Source organism: Podarcis tiliguerta (genome assembly GCF_965153285.1).
Source record: "Podarcis tiliguerta genome assembly, chromosome: 4".
Classification (NCBI taxonomy): domain Eukaryota; kingdom Metazoa; phylum Chordata; class Lepidosauria; order Squamata; family Lacertidae; genus Podarcis; species Podarcis tiliguerta.
Window position 1 is genome coordinate 34912616 of NC_139537.1, and position 21622 is coordinate 34934237.

At 40.7% G+C, this 21622-nt stretch overlaps 1 protein-coding gene across 10 annotated transcripts in view; it reads left to right on the plus strand.

The window, feature by feature from the left end:
• Positions 1-15510, plus strand: part of ALCAM (activated leukocyte cell adhesion molecule) — a 125093-nt gene extending 109583 nt beyond the window's left edge. For 6 of the 10 annotated variants that reach the window (XR_014510573.1, XR_014510574.1, XM_083438379.1 and 3 more), the window contains 2 exons: positions 11844-11957; positions 13256-15510. Coding sequence is in view for 8 of the 10 variants with exons in the window: in XM_083438379.1 (XP_083294505.1) it covers positions 11844-11931 (88 nt within the window). In the remaining 2 variants the exon portion in view is untranslated. Of the gene's footprint in view, positions 1-4486; positions 4544-11843; positions 11958-13255 lie in introns of all 10 variants that reach the window. The other 4 variants (XM_083438376.1, XM_083438375.1, XM_083438377.1 and 1 more) reach the window with 1 other exon arrangement.
• The last annotated feature ends 6112 nt before the right edge of the window (positions 15511-21622 follow it).

Here is a 21622-nt window from a genome sequence, read left to right on the forward strand (position 1 = left end):
CGGACAGGTTGTGTTCCCACTCCCCTATGTCCCAGACATAGAATTCAACAGGTGCTCTTGAAACCAAGCCGACTCCTACTGCTCACATAAATCTCAATTTTTCATCTGCATAGCTTTTCCCATTGTTCTGTTTATTTGTTATGCTGGAGGAAGGGGGAATGCTGAAAACTAGCTTTTACACATACCAATAAATATGAAACGAAACTGTCACTTTTATAAGTACAGCTTTAGATATTTTCACTCAGACTCCTTGATATGGATGTAGGGCAAGCATGCTAGTTATGAAATATGCAAAAATGAGAATGGGAGCTTAGTCCACTACATTATATGCACGAATATAGTCATCCCTTGATAGCCTGAAACTTTACCTGATGACTGAGGATAGAAAGCAGAATGTTTTTAAATGACTGTTAAGATGGATTTAGATAACCTCATTGGTCATGTAAAGATTACAGTTATTCCATGACAGTCTGAGCATTTGAAGCTTTCATCACACAATGGCATGCATCACATCTCATAAGAATAATAGTTGTCCATGGAACTTCACATTAGCTTTAATCAATCAGAATGTAAATGGATTGTCATTTCGTTGCTTAATCTAGCCTTAGTTGAGCCTTAGTGTGCATGAGTTTACTAGAGACATGAACCTTACAGCAAGTTAGGCTTGCCTCTCATGTAATTCTAAGAAGGAATGAGCAGGTGTGGGGTAGGAGATGGTTGCTTGTTCAGATACTTTCTCCATAGGTAAGTGCTATATTAAAAACAATACAGTATCAGGTAATATAATATGGTATAATTAATATCATTGAAGTTGTATTTTCAGTGTATGAGAACTTCTGTTGTTAGGAGCTTTGTATATAATGCATCAAGATAAGCTCTCAGAGCAATGTCAGTAGAATATGTTTCAACTATTTACTTATTTGAAAACTAAGTCCTCTTCTACAAGTTCAGTTTTGATAATATGAAAGGCTCTCACTTACTGCAAGTGAACAATTACTTCTTAAAACATCCTAACTAGGGTGATCTTCTAGTTAAGCTTGGGTTTGTTTGTTTTTTAGAGAAAAACGGGTTTGTCATCAGTGAGAAAAGCACACATGGACTCTCTCTTACATAAGTAAAAAAAATTGTCCAGTAGCACCATAAAGACCAACTAAGTTTGTTCTGGGTATAAGCTTTCATGTACTTATACCCAGAACAAACTTAGTTGGTCTCTAAGGTGCTACTGGACAATTTTTTTATTTATTTCAACTGCGTCAGACCAACATGGCTACCTACCTGAATCTCTCTTACATGTTGTTGGAAAGGACAGGTGGAATTTCTCTAACATGTTGTTGAAATGAGGTCTAGTAATTTAAATTCAATGATGACCCGCCTTGCATTTGGGTACTCCCACTGAGGTCTAAACCACTGAGCCTCTTGGGCTTGCCGATTGATAGGTCAGCAGTTTGAATCCATGCAACAGGGTGAGCTCCTGTTGCTCTGTCCAAGCTTCTGCTAACCTAGTAGTTAGAAAGCATAGCAGTGCAAGTAGATAAATAGTTACTGCTGAGGCAGGAAGGTAAATAGTGTTTCCATGCACTCTGGCACTCGTCACAGTCCTCTGTGCGCCAGTAGTGATTTAATCATGCTTGCCGCATGACCCGGAAAGCTATCTGTGAACAAACGCTGGCTTTCTTGGCCTGAAAGCGCGATCAGCGCCATACTCCATAGTCGCCTTTGACTGGATTTAACCATCCAGGGGTCCTTTACCTTTTCAGGAATATGGCTTGGAGGGGCATTGGAAGTTTGGAGTCTTCCCACAGGAGCTACCTTTCTGAAGGCTACTTTCCACAGTTGTTTACCATGGGTTCTGTAATGGGTGGACTGCACCCAATATGGAGTCTTGGTTTGGCCAGAATCTCCTGCCGCTTCCACCCCTGCCGTGCTTTTGAATCTAGCTGCTGCAAAACCACAGTTTGATTCAAATCTCCTCCTCACGTTAACCTACCTATTGCAAGGTTGTTGTTTTTCCCCACCTTCTGTTATATAACCCGTATCTCTACACCATTCTCCTTATACCAACACATCAGCAGATTGTTACTCAGCGAAGAGCGAAGGGAAGTGTGGTATCTTATTAGAGCAGAGAGTATTATTGTGGATGCTGTGGCTTCTGCTTTGCATGGAGCGGGGCTCATATTCAACCCCTGACATCTCCAGGTAGCTCTGGGAATATCCCTCACCTGAAACCTTGAAGAGCCACTGTTAAAAGTATGGCGCTTCCCTTGCCTATTTGGACCCTTTTTCGTCCCATCCAATTGCCTGAATTCCTCCGTTGTCTTCATTAGATGGAGCATGAGTGAAACTAGCCCTTTTCCAAGCACAAATATAGGTAGAATCGCAGGAAGGAGGGGACTGGGTTCATGCCTGCTAGCTCTGTGCCTCTTCTTTATGCATTGATTTATGCTTTAGAGCTAAACCTACATAAGTACATGCACTACTCACATAGGGTCTGTCTGTGAACTCTGTGTTGAAGATGCTTGGAACTATTCATCCAGCAAATAATCGTATGTAATATAGGTAGAAAGCAGGATAGAAGGAAATGACGCAAGTAGAAGAATGAATAGATCTCTGCTGCAAGGAGCTTATTTAATTTGCATGCCAAAATTAAATTACATTCCAGGATTTTCTTTCTAAAAGTACAACCAAATCAAATCTGTCCTTTTCTCTGGTTTCCATACTGCATTTCATCCTGCTTCTTTGGAACATAACAGGTGCCTTGTTTTGCAAGTAGCAGAGGGATAAGCCAGTTTGTTAGCCAAGGGGAAGGGCCATAGCTCAGTGGCAGAGCAACCACTTTGCCTGCAGGAGATCCCAGGCTCAATCCCCAGTATCTCCAGGTAGGACTGGAAAAAGACTCTTGTCTGGAACCCTGGAGAGCTGCTGAATGGCTAAATGGACACGGCTAAATGGACCCGGATCTGACTCAGTGTGAGGCAGGTTTCTATGTCCCTAAAGGAACTTGACAAAGAGCTGCAGCTATAGAGATGCAGGAACTCCTTTTTAACCAAGGATGGGGGAACCTGTTTTCCTTCTGATGTTGCTGGGCTACAATTCCCATTGGTTCGCCTGGCTGGTGCAGATGGGAGCTGAAATCCCAACAACTTTTAGAGGACCAGAGATTCCCTATCCCTGTTTAAAGTGCACATTCCTATTCTAGGGAACTACCCCCCTATGCCTAAAGTTCCTCCTCTCAATTAATACTAGCTTTAAGATTACTACCCTATAATTACAAACCTACATGACTGCGTATCACCTTTCTGAGGTCAGGTTCTTGGGCTACAGGTATGCTAACGGTACTACATACACTCACTAATGTGCAGTTGAAAAAGTGTGTGGTATGAAATTATCAAATTACCCTTTCTCTGACCATTACTGCCCTTCATTGGCTGTTGTTTTTCATCAGACTGGGTTGCCCCAGCCATTCTGGGTGGCTTCCAACAAATCAAAATGTCAAACATGACCGTAGAATCAAAGAAACATAGAATTGTCACATGTTGTGTTTTAACTACATATTATGAGGTTAGTGGCTTTTGTGTTAGCCACTCTCACTAGAACTCGGGCATCTCAGACTTTCCTTGTCCTCACAATCTACTCTTTTAGCTCCAGAACCTGGTTTGGGGATCTCCATCATCTATAACAGCCAGTAATTAGTTGGTCTTTGTCTCAGTTTCCTTTCTACATGCTGAGATTACTTGGGTATTGTCTCTCAAATAGCCCATTCTCCTTTCATTTCAGGTTCTGTCTTCCAGATTCCTTTTCTTAAATGTCTGAAAATTGTCAACTCCGCCACCTTCTGTCTCCATTGCTTTGCTGGGCTCTTTAGCTATAGGACTAGATCTGTGCCCGATTGCAACAGTTCAAGCTGTAGACACTCACTGCAATCCAAATGCTGCCATGGCTTCCAGTGTTGTATTGTAGCAAAAGGAACAGCAGTATTGGCCTTTTCTTTACGCAGTTGACTGCAACAGAGTCCAAAAGAACACCAAACAAGGTTGTCAGTTGCTCAGACTAAATAAGAAAAGGAACAATTGGTTTATTTTCAAGATGCTTAAAGCAGATAATGAAGCTAACAGAGCTTAGACAGATTATGTTGGGAACTAAGTGAAATTATTTGTTGTTAAATTATAGATAATTACTATACCTGTCACTTTTGAATAAAGCCTAATAACTTGAATTATCACTGCAGGCAGTATTCTATTTTCAGCATAACTATCTCTTAGTATAAATCATTGTTGCTGCTTTCTGTGCAAAGAGCAGGGGCATATTTATTTAATAAAATGAAGGATTAGAAGCAAATGCCCAAAGAGATGGAAATGCTATCCATTTTGGAAATCTTTCCTGGCACACTCTATCAGTTACAAATTTTGGTGTCCATATAGGCTCCCCTTCTCAAACAGTTTTTGAACCCACCATTGAACAATTATTCACATGATCTCTGTCCCCAAAGGGATGTCAACGGAGAGTCTCAGAAGGAAGCAGCACAGAACATTCAAACCCTCCCGAGGCAAGAAAGTTACTTCTTTATGTGTGTTGTGGTTTGTAGAATCTCTATTGTCTTGTCATACCCCTGTAGCAAGAACTTGATATGTGACCCTGACGGATGCTCAGATTTTAATCTGAAAACAAATATTGAATATGGTTCCCTTAAGGGTGTAGTTATGGTGCTCATAGTAGACATTAGCCCTATTCGGATGTTACACTTGTGTATAAAATCAACACACAAATGGATCGTGGGGCAACACTGATCAGCCCCTCCCCTGATGTGTTACAAACAGCTGCATGCACTAAGTCTTCTACCCAGCCTAGAACACTGATCATGCAGGGTTCTAGGTCAGATGGAAGCCTTCATGTGAACAGCTGTAAAACAGGACAGGACAGAATCCTCCTCCAATGTTTGTACTGTATATGTGTATACCCTGTGGTGCAAAAGTATTCAGCATGGTCCTGTCCCCCCTTGGGTGTTGATTTTACACATGACCATATTAGCAGCATGTAGGGCTTATATTCACTCTTAAACCAAATGGTGGGTGGGCATACATTAACCAATTCTGTCTGAATGAAATGCTGAAGGCCTACCCTTCTACATCTCTGTTTCTGTCTGCATGTTTATTTAAAAGGTTAAGTGTCAAACCTATAATATAAATGAGGTACGAAGAAATTCCCTGTGTAGGTAGCAGTCAGGTCTTGTCTAGACAAGCGTCCCTGTAGGCATCTTCATTTACAGATCATCTCTCCCAATGAAATGTAATAATACTAAGAATACAGGTCATTCTTCCTTCAGAAATGCTTGTTTTTCATGTGTATGTACACATAAATTGAACTCAACATTTTATTCAGGCCGTAGCTGGAATAGATTGGAAGTAGGTTACATTAGGACAGGAGTTGGTTCAAATTAATTTTAGAATATATTGGGATGATGGGGGTTGTGGGGAATGAAAACTGAACTGCAGCTACTTTTATCACAAAATGCACAGAAAGGCCTTGGAGCCATTCACCTGGCATCTGAGTTAATTGCTAGTATCTCAGTGGTGTGTGATCTAAACCACAGAGCCTAGGGCTTGCCAATCACAAGGTCAGCAGTTCGAATCCCCGCGACGGGGTGAGCTCCTGTTGCTCAATCCCAGCTCCTGCCAACCTAGCAGTTCGAAAGCATGTCAAAGTGCAAGTAGATAAATAGGTACCACTCCAGCGGGGAGGTAAACAGCATTTCCGTGCACTGCTCTGGTTCGCCAGAAGTGGCTTAGTCATGCTGGCCACATGACCCGGAAGCTGTACGCCGGCTCCCTCGGGCAATAAAGCTAGATGAGCACCGCAACCCCAGAGTCGTCCGTGACTGGACCTAATGGTCAGGGGTCCCTTTACCTTTATCTCAGTAAAATATATTTCAAATGATGCTAATGATACAGAGAGAGAGACCTGCTGAGCGAGTGAATGATATATAAAATAGTGAGGCAGTTTAACCACACTCTGGTCTTCTTAAATTCATAAGCGTCACATAAACTTGCAGATGTTGTTGGACTACAACTCCCATCAACTCAGCCACCATAGCCAATGTTCTTGGGTGATGGGAATTGAAGTCTAAAGCATCCCCATTGCTACTTTTAAACAAGTTCATATAACTATTCCAATGTGTTTCAAAAAAGAAACATGTTTAATGTTCATGCTTTTCTTCCATACTAAAAACATCACCTGCAGTACTAATCATACTTACCTAGAAGCGAATCCACCTCAGAAGCATTGGGTTTCCTGCTGAAATCCTTTTCATGCCACAAATGTTGGGTTTTTTGTTGTTGTTGTTTGGAGAGGGGAGATAGTTTGTCGCCCCCTCCAGAGAGCAATAATGTGGTATCATTGGAGAAGAATAGCAGAACAACTGATGAAGCAGAATTAAATCCTTCATTAATGCACTATTATTGTGTCAAAAACCTGTTGTGGAATATGCCAACCAAAACACCAAACTGGAGAGGTTTAGGTACCAGAATCACAGTTTATGTGTAATTTTTCAGTTTAGTGGTATTATTTGTGGCTGATGGTAGATTTAACACTGATGCATATAACAATGCCAGTGGTGTTATATGGGGCTGGGATTGCAAAGATTTTTCAGGGGAATATGAATTTAGGTCCCTCAGCCAGACACAATATTGGGGCAAGGGGAAGTGGCAATGTCCCAGGAGCATTCTTGACTTCATTTACATGCATAGGATCTAATCTTCCTGCTTTATGTGTAGCGGCAGCAGAAGAGAGCTTGTGGCCTCTCATCCAGCAACTACCAGCCAGCATGGTACAGTGGTTAAGTGTGGTGGACTCGTAATCTGGTGAACCGGGTTCGCTTCCCCGCTCCTCCACATGCAGCTGCTGGGTGACCTTGGGCTAGTCACACTTCTCTGAAGTCTCTCAGCCCCACTCACCTCACAGAGTGTTTGTTGTGGGGGAGGAAGGGAAAGGAGATTGTTAGCCGCTTTGAGACTCCTTAAGGGGAGTGAAAGGCAGGATATCAAGTCCAAACTCTTCGTCTTCTTCCCCCATGACACAGACATGCACACTTCCCTGAATTACTCTGGAATGACACATTGAATATCTGTGTATAACTTGTCCAAAATTATCTTGTTTTCTATCTTGTATTCTACATGTATTTTATTATTATTATTTTATCCCATGAGCCACCTAGAATCAGAAAAGTAGCCTATAAATATTTTACAATAAATAGCTGTTTCATCTTCCATTCCATAGGCATGAGATAGGGAGGGAAGGGGGCAGAATAGCAATTGGAAAGCTCCTTTGCTGTGACTGCTGGTGCCACAGACCCCCTTCCTTCCTTAATAATAATAATAATAATAATAATAATAATAATAATAATAATAAAGCACCACCACAGTAAGCATGTTAACCCTGTGAAATGGGAAGAGTTATTCTTCAGGAGGGGCATTTATAACTTGGATAAATTCCTTCCCCCCACCCCACAAGACCAGTCGATGACAAGAAAACTTTTGTGGGAATATTACTTTTTTGTGTGACAACAGAAGGAAAACCAGAAAAAAGGCATATTGAGCCTTAACCTTTAATGTCCCTTAATGTAACCAAATTACATAGTCAGAGATAGATAACTTCTGTCCTAGGTACTTTATCTAGTAAAATCTCCCAAATGCTATATTTTTACAAAGGCTAACTTCTCAAACCTCATGACACATTTCATTAGTATCCTAGGGGGGTTGCTTAAGTATATTATTAGAATGACTCATTTTTCTGTCCAGCTAATCTCCGTAGCCTGGATATTGTAGCAATAATTGACAGATAAAGATAGGTTAACGCAAATGTGCCTTTTCTGTAGAGATTAGGAGGTGCAAACTTACTGCTTTTCTGTTGTTGTTGAGTACCCATAATGGAGTATGTTGCCATGTCCCTTTCTGTCCTTTACAAGCATTATCTGTAATAATAGTTTATAGAAAGTTTGGTTTCATTGCTGTAGAGATGGGAGTGGGGCAGCTTGAAACTTTAAAACAACCTTTTCAGCATTTACTCATTTAAAATCATTGCCGTTGGCCATTGCTTTCTGTTACAGCTCATCCTCTTTTCCTAATTTGAAGTAATGAATAGTGATGAGTTTTTATCAGATTATGCAGAATCTGTGAGGAACGGCTCATAGAACCATTTCTCTCTGCACATGTCCGAAATAGAAAACTATATCCTAAGTTTGTTTATAAGGAGTATATCAGAAATGTACCCACTGTTTCATTTCCTGCATTTCATATACCCAACTCCAATTTTCTGCCATTTTTATTAAAAGCCCACTTCAGTGCATTATCCAAGCTCTTGCTAGCAAACAAAATCTCTGAGATGACATATCCATTATTGGGGATGATTGAGGCAATGGCATCAGCTAACTTCCTGAAACAGACATCTCCAATAGAGTAATAGCTATCAGTTAGATTATAGTATGATAAGAAACAAGCAAAACATGAACAAATAATACTTGTATAAAGGAAAAGCACATAGTAACCCATTACAAGCACAGCACAGACACAGTGCTTTCCCACCTGATTAAATCCCAGGGTTGTAGCAGAAAAAGGAAGAAATGAGCCGAAGTGGAATGGAGGACAGGAAATAGTCAGAGTCTCTAAACAGTATCATCCACCAGTGATTGTCCACCGGCAGAAAGGACTTCTGCTTGCACAAGAGGGCTTCCCCAATTGTCTCTTTCCTGCATACTCTCAGAAGCTTCTCTGGAGGATTCAGGGACCTTCAGGAGCAGATTGGGGGGGGGGGGTACTCAGGTAGCTGCACAGAGTAGAGTCCATCTACAAATAAATGATCAACACAGATTCATTTATTACTACCCAGTGCTGGGAATAGACACAACATTGCTTTCAATAAATCACCACCACAAACAAATTTATTATTCTCCTGCAGAAGACAGTATGCTGAAACGTAGTGGACATACCGTTTCTTCTGTTAACTGTTTATAGCCTGAGCATTATTTTGAGGTTTTGCACTTTACCATACCACTTATTTAGTATGATGCAATATCAGTCCCACCAAGTTGTTTTCAATTGAGAGTAAATGGCCCTTCAAGAAAAGCTTGCCAGGCCTTTCACATACCTGAGGTCCTATTTGCTGCTCCCCTCCCACTAAGGACCTTATGCAAGTCCTTTAAGTGGAGCCCATTTACAAGGACAGCCATTGCATTAATGAGTCATTTGAAAATTGCTATCCAAGTCCAATATAAAAATCTAGCATGATAAAAAACTAGTAGGAGGCAGTAATGTTGCCTCCTTTTGAATCCTAAGCTCCTAGCTTATTGCTGGGCATAAAGAGGCTGCAGTGGTTAAGGCAAACCTTAACTTTAAGGCAGGAGTTTTGACATGTGACCATGGATGGTGCAGAACAAATGCATAACAGGACTTGGGAATTCAAATTTTTTTTTGTTTCTGAAATTAGTCCCTATTCCTTTCACTTCCCCAGTTGTCATAAATAGATTCTCTGTTCCTGTTGTTCCCACAGGGAGCAGCTTCATCCCTTCACGTTTGTGCTGGTTTGGTCTATGTGGTGAGAATACCACAGGGAACATGCAAAGCACAATAAGCACCACTATCACAGCGCCAAGAAAAAGCAGCAGAAATATGTTGGTGGAAGAAGATAAAGCCACCTGACTTTGCATGTTTTTATCCTCTTCATGATGAAAGCACCACTCAGAGATAGAATCAGCACAAAAAGAACCTAGGAAACCATCCTTTTGTGGAATAAAGTGGTAACAGAGAAAGAAAATGAAAACATCACACTCTGCCTAGTCTTGGAAATGTTAAAATGCATCCTGCAAATTCTGGTTGTTGGTGGGTTTAACCATTAGGCAGAACACTTACAGCCTACTTTGCAGCATGCTTGTATATGCTGCTCTCTGTATGCTGTGCATTTGAAAAGTTAAGCCACTTCAGCCTTCTCACCCAAGGCCATGTTGAGCATCTGCAGTCACAACTCTTTTTTCTGCATAAGAGGTGTGCAGGTGTTAAGCTGCCTTTGACACAAGGGATTTTGCTTGTATCATTTATATGGATTTGTGCATTTACATTTTAAAGCCCAAGTCTTTAAAATGTTATCACACTAATACAGGAGGTCTTTCACTTCACCAGACTCTGAAAGCTGCTCTCACATGTAATGAAAACTTTTGTATGGCATTATGTTTAAGCTACCCTGTTCCTGCACTCAATTAATACATCTACCTTTATAAAAAGGGCACCTTCTGGTTTGAGTGAGTCATGCCTCCTTTTTCTCTTGAATATTCAAGGCATTTCCAGGCATGGGGGCTTGCGAGTGTCAGGTATACTCTATCAGACACTCACAAGCCCAAACGGGATTGCACTGATCCCTGCAGGAAAAGCCTGGGTCACCTCAGCACAAGGATACAGTCGTACCTTGATTCTCGAATGTAATCCATTTTGGAAGTCCTTTTGACTTCCGAAATGTTCGAAAACCAAGGCGTGGCTTCCGATTGGCGCAGGCACCCCAGAAACAATAGCCAACAGCCACATCAGACGTTCGGCTTCCAAAAAACGTTCGAAAACTGGAGCACTTACTTCTGGGTTTTCGACGTTTAGAAGCTGAAATGTTCAAATACCAAGGCATTTGAGAACCAAGGTTCCGCTTTGGAAACATTTGGTTTCCTCTTTAGAAAAGCAAACACCCAATCAAGTGAGCTGCCACAGGGTGGGAGAAGACAAGGAGATAAGAGGGCGTAGGCTGGTAAAAGATTAGCACTATGTATTGTAGTGGCAGAGGACCCCTACTCAGAAGGAAGTTCAGCTGTGTTCAGTGGGGTTTGCTTCCTAATAAGTGTGTTTAGTATCGTTGCTTAAATATGGCCGTGGGGAAAAGGTATTATAGTGCAAACCTTGTCTTGTAGAAACGGTCATGTAGAGACATGTACAGGCAGACAAGGTATTCTATCCATATGAAGCCACATGGAGACTCCAGTTACCGTATTTTTTGCTCTATAAGACTCACTTTTTCTCTCCTAAAAAGTAAGGGGAAATGTGTGTGTGTGTTATGGAGCGAATGCAGGCTGCGCAGCTATCCCAGAAGCCAGAACAGCAAGAGGGATTGCTGCTTTCACTGCGCAGCGATCCCTCTTGCTGTTCTGGCTTCTGAGATTCAGAATATTTTTTTCCTTGTTTTCCTCCTCCAAAAACTAGGTGTGTCTTGTGGTCTGGTGCGTCTTATAGAGCGAAAAATACGGTATATGAAATGGGCCCTAGGTTTTTCCCCCTGTTCCCAGTAGCTATCATGCATAATGAATAGAAAGCCCACACACAAATTTACTTCTTGTGCAAAAGCTAATTTAGAAAAGGGTGTGTGTTCTTTTTTAAAGTGTTTTGCAAGTCCTCATTCATTATTATTTTTTCCACTGTATGATTTAAACTTCAAAAAGGTTTTTAATGCACAAGGAGGGGTTGCCATGTTGATAAAAACCACTTTGATGCTAGCAACAACACCTTCTGGAGGAAACATGAAGAAAATCTTGCTAATGAATTTGTATGAAGAAGTACAAGTTATTAAAGCAAGCATAGCTCAGTCCATGTGTAGATTATAAATGAGGGTGGCAGAAATTTTAAACTCAATTCACACTAAGCGTACGTGATGTTATGGCACAGTTCACTACATTAAGCTGTTTCATTTGCTAGCGTAGTAATGTTCATGTATTGATAGCTGAACTGTAAGAATCCTCTCTCTTGAAAAGCAAGAAACATTGTTCATTGATGCAACAAAGGGTAATAACAAAGCAAGATGTCACACTACTTTTATTTGCATTTTAGGTCAGCCTCAAAACATGTAGATAAAGACCTTGGAAATATAGAGGAAAACAAAAAGTTAGAAGAAAACAATCACAAATCGGAAGCTTGAGAACTTGTCAGTCACCACCATTCCAGGTAGGTGTGAACAACTTCATAATGTCATCTATCTGTACTCTGTATATGATTTGAATGGCTTTTAGTCTCTGCATTGCTGAAGTGTTTGTATTATTTACACATCAAGATGAACCTAGATTTATCTGCTCAACATTTGGAAGGCCTTCAGAAACGCTTTCAGTTGCTTGGGGCTTTCTGTGGTGGTATTTGGAAAACAGACAAAGGTTATCACCTCACCAAGAGACAAACTGTTATCAATAGAATCTTATCAATTGTTATCAATAGAATCTGTTATCAATAGAATCTTGGACTTCCTAAGACCTCTTTAGCACCACACTGTTCACTAAAATAACACACACTGTTCACTAAAATAACGGAAGCAACTCCAGGGCTAAGTATAAATTCCTGGATGTCTTCTAGGTCAACCAGTGTGCCTGTTTTGACTGGGTATGAACTCCTGGTTCAAACAGGCCACTCTGTCCACCACCAATCACTGCAATTTATCTATATGTCTCTGTACACCAGGGGCTCAGTGCTATTTGCTTAATCTTTTTCTCGAAGGACAAAAGTTCCAAAGAATATCTAGCCATGACAGATTACAGGTAGGTTGTGCTGCTTCAAAGCAGTAAGTTGGACTGGGTTTGTTCTGATGGCAGTTCTATACCGCTGTGAAGAGACTTTCTTTTCAGAAGCCCTGTGCTAGCACTCTCCAGAAGCATAGTATGAATAGTTTTTTGGTCCAAAAAAATAATCTGGAAACATTTCAGAATGAGTAACACTGGGACCAAGACTCAAGAGTTAGTGTACATTAAAAGTACATCCTGGGCTAAATGTAGTCTAGCGCTTACAGAGCTGCAATTTCTAGCACACTTTACAATCTACAGTTACCAATATTGGGGGTGGAGTGGGGGAAGGATGCTTTAATTGTATGCAAGACAAGACAAAGAGCTAAGGCAAAAAACAGAAGGCAGTAAATGTTTAGGTAAGCCTCAGGAACAGAGCCTCGGGCAACAGGGCCAACACTGATCGAGGGCTTGCTCAGCACTGTCATGGCACCTTTTCAAAAGTCAGTTGAGAGATTCAAAACCATTTATGATTTTGGAAAATATTTTTCACACTTGTTGGCAAATTATAATGCACTCTTCATTGTTGTGCGTTTCACGGTGTTCTGTGGTAGCCTTCATTTATTTCTTCCTTTTTTATTTTTATGGCATGCATTTTATGTGGGAAACCTAATATCCCTCACCCCCCCCCCCATTTCTGTATTATCATCAACATACAAGTTTATCTCGACTGACCTTGTTATTTCTCGTTTTCAGAGAATAAACATAGACCAACTGAAGCATGAACATGGATTGTATTTAAGATATATACAAAGACATGACAGCTATTCATGGTTCAAGTATTACACAGATCATTCTATCAAGTTTTCGGAGGAATTTACACAGTTATCTCAAAGCTTACAAAAATATCAGCAAAACTAATTTTGGCGGCAGCCGTGATAATAGGTCACAAGTTTGTGTTCTGTTTGAATATCTTTTTTTCTTTTTTTTCTTTTTTTTGTAAATGTCTGCACTGAAGATTTCTTTTGGTTTGCCTTTATGTAAATTTTTTACGTAGCTATTTTTATACACTGTAAGGCTTTGTTCTGGGAGTCGCTGGTAATCTGATGTATAGTGTAATGTTTTTATTTCCATTGTTTTTTGCACCCTTTAAAGTGGTACATTTCTAATTCTGATTGCTATCAGTAAAGCTCTTACTTTGCACAGCAAGTATCTAATTTATAAGATTGCCTTATGGGAAAATGAGACACTTCTCTCTATGTTTTTCAATCACCACTAAAGGAAAAAGGGGGGAATAAATCTGTAAAAAAAAATAAGTAAAAGCAAACTAACCGGTTTTTGAAATAATGAACACCTGCTCAACTACAAAGGACATGTATATAATTTACAAAAGGAGAGTAAGGTATTAAACAAGATTCATGTTGTCATGTATACAGATGTCCTACTAACACGTCTTTTTTAGACAGGAAAATCTTTTTATTGATAGCATTCTGGAAAACTAATTGTTATTGCAATTCCATGATATATAGTGTGAATGACTGAAATTAAGAATTAGTTCTGAAATATTTTTGTTATCCACTGCCTTAAATATTATCTATCTTTTTATTTTAAAAGAAAAAAAGATCAGTTGAAATTGGAAGTTTTTGGGTTTTTTTAAGTGGTCATATCAAAGCTGCATTTTTCCACAAAATAGAATATATATTTTTGTGTGTGTGCGTTTTTGTTAACTACACTACAGATATTGCACCTTGAGATAATTTTAGTGTTTTTAACTGGTACATAATTTATCAAAAAAAGTACATGAAATTGTAACAATGAAATGAAATCTATGTATCTTTAGTTACATTCAAGATTGTAACTTTATAAACCTGTTTTATGCTTGAGAATTTTTTTAGAAAGTTAGCATAAAAAGAAACATTTGAATAGATTGGGGCAAATAGACAGCAGTATTTAGCAGTGCTCTTTTAGCAGAAGAATAGCATCTGGGAGAATGTGCTAGATAATTTTTGATAACGGCAGGAAAATATTACTGGAATGGAAGTTTCTGTTTACAGATTTACAAGCCAGGAAAACAGGAAGATTCTGTAGATTGTGGGGAGTTTAAGAAGAATGGAGATGGAAATTAGGAAATGTATTTTGCCACTTAGGGGGGAAAAACACTGTTGTAAATTTGTAAAATGTTAAATGTCTGGGCAGTAGTGACTGATGTCTTAAATAAAAGCTTCCTGTAGTGTACTGGCATGGATTAAATACATGAAATGTCCTATAAATTCAATACTGTATAAAATATTACAGAAAAAAAACTGTTAAAGTCCTCTCTGCATTGGTTAAGGCTTTATTTGGCAGGGGAACGAAAAAATTAATCTTGGTCAATGTTTAAACCAAAGTTAAAAGGGGGATAAAACCAAAGTCATTTGTTTTGCATGGCAAAGCCATTTATGATATCTTTGTAAATACTGTGGTTTGTTTTTTTCCTTTCTCCTTTTTCTTTTCTTTTTTTTTTTAGAATTTTGTTTTTTTAAAAAAAATCTAAAATTTTTAAGCACCTGTTTTCCAAAATAAAATGTGAACACACACAAAAAAAGATTATATATAATTTTGTTTTGGCGTGAAGACATCATTGCTTATAAGGGAAGATTCAATTGGTGTGAGTACAGTAAAGGGAAAAGACTTGCACTGCGATATCATGTCTTTTAAGTTTTATGAAACGTAAGCATACAAAAGTAGTCCCATTAACAAAAGGATCTCTCCTGATCTGTAAGAGAGCCATGCAACTGACCAGACTTGAAACAAGAGTGGACACCAAAAAATGAAAGTGCTCAGCTTCTGCATCCAGTGTCATTATGGGAAACCAAACTCTCACCTTTTGAATTTCTACTGGCCATTCCAATGTAATTCTTGGGGGGTGTTTTCTTCACTGTTGACATCAGACATGTTTCAGGAATCAACAGTACAAATTAATTGTTGCAATTCATGCCTGAAAGACAATAAAAGTGAAGTATGTTTTCACATTCCTGTCTGACATTTCAGTTCAAGTGGGATCTATGGAAGCCGCCCAGAGTGGCTGGAGAAACCCAGCCAGATGGGCAGGGTACAAATAATAAATTATTATTATTATAGCTCAGTAATTTGGTTGGCGTGGGGTCTGGTCAGGTAGATGCTTTTGCACATGCATAACTTCAGTCTGTTAGTGCCAAGAGACTGGACAGCTGGGAGTGGTAGTACAGAGGACATTTGGAAGTTACTCATGCACACAGCAGGACAAAGAGATGGGGGAGACAAAAGGGGATAGTAAAGTAGCAGAGAAAACACATTCAGGTGCAACCCAGAGAAAGTAATAGACGCAAGTCCTATGGTAATCAGTGAACCACAGCATACAGTGGAGAACTCAAGTACTATTGTTTCCACTGGGATTTTTTTTTAAGAACTCAACTTTTGCTGGCTTGGGTCTGGCCCATGAAAAGATAAAGGTAAAGGGACCCCTGACCATTAGGTCTAGTCGTGACCGACTCTGGGGTTGCGGCGCTCATCTTGCTTTATTGGCCGAGGGAGCCGGCGTACAGCTTCCGGGTCATGTGGCCAGCATGACTAAGCCGCTTCTGGTGAACCAAAGCAGCGCACAGAAACGCCATTTACCTTCCCGCCGGGGCGGTACCTATTTATCTACTTGCACTTTGACGTGCTTTCGAACTGCTAGGTTGGCAGGAGCAGGGACCGAGCAACGGGAGCTCACCCCGTCACGGGGATTCAAACTGCCGACTTTCTGATCGGCAAGTCCTAGGCTCTGTGGTTTAACCCACAGCGCCACCTGCGTCCCTTGGCTTGGGTCTGGCCCATGAAGAGATAGGGAAGAATAATTATGCATATTGCATCCTGGGTAGACAGACGAAAAAGAGCTTGGGAAAGGTCCAAGTCTCATGGATGCAAGCTACCCAGAGAACTCTGAAATGCTCTCCAACATATTGAGGGCAAAAACTGGGATGCGCATCTTCCCAGCCATGCTCCCACACAAGAGCACAGTGCCCCAAAACGGGATGTCCTGATTTAATTGGGGCAGTGGAGCAGTGTGTTTTGATATTTTATGCACCCGTGCATGCAAGTATGGCTGGATGGAAAATGGTAAGAAGGCTTCTTTGACTTCCCTTTCATTCTGTGATTAAAGAATGAGTCTGACTCTTGTGCAGAGGACAGGGTAAATGCTCAGACGAGGCCTTTGCCGTTTGTAAGTGGTGACAGATGACAAGGTAAAAAATTGTTAAAAATATAGAAACTTAAAAATGGGCTGTGTTTAATTCAGTTATTAAAAAGATTGTAGGAAAAGGAAGTACCACATTTGCAAGTAGGCGGGATTGGAGCGACAGGAGGAAGAGAATGGATTAGGCCTTGGAAGTACAGAAGAAGAGTTTGGATTTGATATCCCGCTTTATCACTACCCTAAGGAGTCTCAAAGTGGCTAACATTCTCCTTTCCCTTCCTCCCCCACAACAAACACTCTGTGAGGTGAGTGAGGCTGAGAGACTTCAAAGAAGTGTGACTAGCCCAAGGTCACCCAGCAGCTGCATGTGGAGGAGCGGGGAAGCGAACCCAGTTCACCAGCTTACGAGTCTACCGCTCTGAACCACTACACCACACAGGGCAATTAAATGGGGCTGTGAGGCTTCCTCTCTATTAGGAAAGTGACTTTGGGTCCCTACCAGGTTACAACCTCCAATTTACCAACTGTCGTCACTCCAGCTCCATACAGGAACAGGAAATATCCACAATGGGAGTGAGACTGGGTATGCCATGCAAATCAGCCTCACTGTCCCCAATGCTTTCTACCCACTTCCGCTTGAATGAGAGTAGAACTCTCCCTGCAACCAGAAACCTAGATAAAGCAAGCTTCCCAATTGTGCAGCAAATTCTACTCATGTTGAAATGAATGTGCATAGAAGCCCCCTCCAGACTTTTGAAGCAGGAAAGTTAGGGGCTCAGCAGACACAGATGTTGATGAAATGGGCACCATGGGCCACCCAAGGCTCCTTACACAGCTCGTTCCTTGTTCAAGCATATACAGCCTTTGGGAGCAGGGCCTCAGGCTCCTAGCTAGAGTGCTACATCTTGCTTGGACATAAGGCCTGAACAGGATTTCAACCTTTTTCAAAAATAGATGGCTCAATAATTCTCAATAATTTAGTGCCTTTATCTAGCTCACTCTCTAGTCTACTGCATTTTGCACCTTTTCTCAGGGCAGCCTACACAATGGCATTGTATCTACTAAAAGCAAACTCTGTGTTCCAAATTCTACTCCTTACATAGCCAAAATGGTGCAAGAGAGAGTGGTCAGCTAGTTTTGGAGAAGTGAAAAATGATGGAGGAGGAGGAGGAGGAGAAGTGTGAGGGGCTGAGCCTGTCAAGAGAGAAATATAGAGTGAATGGAATAGTGTCCTAGAAGGCAGCATGATGGATGAACACACCACACTACACCATTTTGTTGCAGAACATAGTAGTATTCCATATAAGCCTATGGCCACACTAAAGATGTCATTTTGATCCATGCTGCTTTTGCGTCTATCTGCTCCCCCTTTGCATCCTGTATCCTTAATGTATTGGATCAATCTATGGTTAATCAGACTCTTCCCCAGGGATGCCTGGCAACAGGGCTAATTTTGATTGCCCTCCTCCCATCAGTCTCCAATAACTCTGGCAAGAACTGTGAAATTGTGTATCCACAAGTATCGATTGTATTTGCTTTTAACAAAACACTGTCTGTATTCATTACAAGCCCGAGTGGTCTTTGAGTTATTTCTCTTTGATCCAGATTATGGGATTTCCCCATAAAAACTGAAGTGATGGGAGAAGTTGCAGCTGGTCCGATTTCCCCACCTATGCAAGTTTTTAAAGGCACAGAAACACATGTGGCTTTTATTATAATTAAGTTTTATATTATTTATATTCTGCTACATTCCACAGACTCAGAGCTGCTAACAGCAGGTTGTACTAAATGTTAATAGTGCTGCAAGTTTAAGTGGGATTGGGTGATAGTTTCTTTGGAGCTCTGCCTAGGAGGGAGATACTTCCTCACTCCCAGGTTTTAGAGGGCCCAAGCGACAACATGTCAACTGAGATCTTTGGAAAAGGTGGCACAAAGTAGGTTGGACTGCAAGCAGATTTTGGCCCACCAGTGTAGACAGTGTGGCAATGATATTCTTCAACAAGAAAAGTGACTAAATATTCCATATGTATCCTCAGCTGTTGCTATTGTGGCTTGTGAAGGCCAGGTTACATTACAAATATAACAGACTTCCTTGCAACCTGGATCCTGTGGCCAAGGTTATATTCCTTAAGAGCAATTACCTTAGCATCCAAAATTTGCAAAACAGGAGAAGAAAGTTATATACAGTGGTACTTCGGGTTACAGACGCTTCAGGTTACAGACTCCGCTAACCCAGAAATAATTCCTCGGGTTAAGAACTTTACCTCAAGATGAGAACAGAAACCACGTGGCAGCGCAGCGGCAGCAGGAGGCCCCATTAGCTAAAGTGGTACCTCAGGTTAAGAACAGTTTCAGATTAAGAACGGACCTCCAGAACGAATTAAGTTCTTAACCCAAGGTACCACTGTACATTAAAAAAAGGAACGTGGGCTATTTGTAACAGATTGAGGAGAGTAGAAATCGAGTAACACCCACCCACACACCAACACGACAATGCTACGCGTAAGTTTCAAATTGGGATTAATGAAAGTAGAATCTATAACAAAGAACTGTCACCAAAATATAATAACAATGTCCACTTTTTATTAGTACCAGTAAAGTTCCCAGCAGGCACCAAACAAGGCTGTATTCTTGGCCCCACATCTATTTAATCTATTTTTGAAAGATATGAAACAACATCTACTCCTCGTGAATGGCCACACTCCTAGGTTAGGACCTAAGGCAGTGGCTATACTTTTATATGCAGACGACACTCTCCTCTCCTGCACCAGAGTTGGGCTCCAAAGGTTTCTAAAAGCATTCTTTCATTACTGCCAAGGAAATCACCGAGCAATTAATTACTAAAAATCCAAGATCTTGGTATTTTTAAAGAGTTGGCATCCATCTAAATCAGGCTTTCTCAAGCTCGGCCCTCCAGATGTTTTTGGCCTACAACTCCCACAATCCCTAGCTATGGTCAGGGATGCTGGGAATTGTAGTCTGAAAACATCTGGAGGTCTGACTTTGAGGAAGTCTGATCTAAATGGTGTATTGTGATCAAGAAATCGAACAAGTTAAAAGCTTTAAATACTTAGGGATCACCTTTTATTACAATCTAAAATGGGTGACCCATCATAACAGGATAACCAACTTAGCTAAATGCTCTGCAGAATGAATTAAATGATTATATTTTTTTGGATGGTAACCAGAATGTGCCTGCAGTGGTTAGGTTAGGACCTATAGTACAAAAAACTGTTTTGCAACTCCTTTATGGGATTCCCTTATGGATAACTGACTTTAACAACAAAGTTAAGGGTGTACAGGCATCCTTCTTCCGACAAACCATAGGAGTTCCAAAATGTTTCTTCTATCTGGCTATATGTGCAGAGTTAGGCCAGCATCTCTTAGAATCTAGGGGCTGGATTATGACTTCCAGATACTTGTTAAAAATTCACTTTAATACAGACCTGGAAAGTTTACTAACCTCTTTATTGAGAAATACACATAATTTTACATGGTTTTCTCATGTTGCCTTCAAACTCAGAAATATAGGGATTGCAATAGATTCCCTTCTTCTATAGGAATGGTCACAAATTTTCTCCCTCATCAAGCAGAGACTGCTAGACCATGAGATCCAAAACCTCTACCCCTCCCAGCCTTTTGTATGTTCATCTGCTTACTTAGGATTGCAGCCCCACCATGGAATAATGCCTGATTACTTTTATAATTTATATACTCCATCACATAGCTTTTGTGCTAGCTCGTCTAAATGCATTCCCCTCATCTGTTTTGTTCAGAAGGTTTAAAAAAAAACCAAAGCCCTTCCAGAACATAGTCCGCTTCTGAAATAAGAAAACACCAGGTACAATACATCACTTGTTTTGGGATTGCCCTCTTCTCGACAACCTTCACAAAGATCTCCTAGTGACTCCCTTACAGCTTAAAAAAACCAAAAACGATTTACAAAGAGTCTGTAATCCAATATTTGTTGAAGGATGATACGTCCGGAACAAAGAAGATTGTTTCGGGGTATCTAGCAGAGATCTTTAAAGCTAAAGCTAAAATTGCCTGATTTATTCAGTGGTGGCTATCCAGTCTTTTCTATATTGCATGTCTTTGGATTATTAATGTATTTACATGACTTTGTATGATTTTATTGTTTAAACTTATGCCAATAAAGGCCAATAACATCAATAACATCCGAAACCCAGCAGACTGCACTTCACCACCGGGTTTAGATACCTGTGGTGCTCCTCACGACTCTCTCTGTCATAGGCTGCTAGCACTTATCTTTCAGATTCTGTCCCAGGCTGACTTCCTCAGCACCCCTCTCAGAGCAGTTCTCCCAGACTTCTCTCGTCCACTTTTGGAATTATGCTCTGTCCCTGGCACAATCAGAAGCCTCCTCCTCCTCAGTCCCCCTTCTCACCAGCCCAGTTGCTTGTCGATGACTGCCGACTCAATCTGTTGCTTAGCAACTTGGGGAAAAGGGGATCGTCAAGGCAAACTGCTTCATCTTTGTTTCAAATGAAAATCAGCAAGTGAGTCCTGCTACAAAATGTTGCTATATATATATATATATATATATGCTTTCGTAGATTTTCACGGGTACAGGAATGCAGGTTTTGGTGTCCTCGGGTGTCTTCCCGTGTAAAAGTTGGGGTGTCTAGGCGACGTTTCGACGAGGTCTCACTCGTCATCTTCAGGCTGGTGCTTTCGGCTTCTTGTTACTGGAACAGAGCAGGATCTCAGTGTTTGAGTTCCTATAAATACTGTTGAGGAGGTGTGGTGTATAGCCTCCAATGTTCTGGGCAGAGAGGAGGTTCCCAGGCTAGTGTGCCTTTTCTTCTTTTGTTCCTTAATTACTTGAGGGATATCTTGAGTGATTTCTTGAGTGATTTCCTGAATCCCACTTAGGTGGGTCATTAGGTGTGGATTAGTTGCTAAAG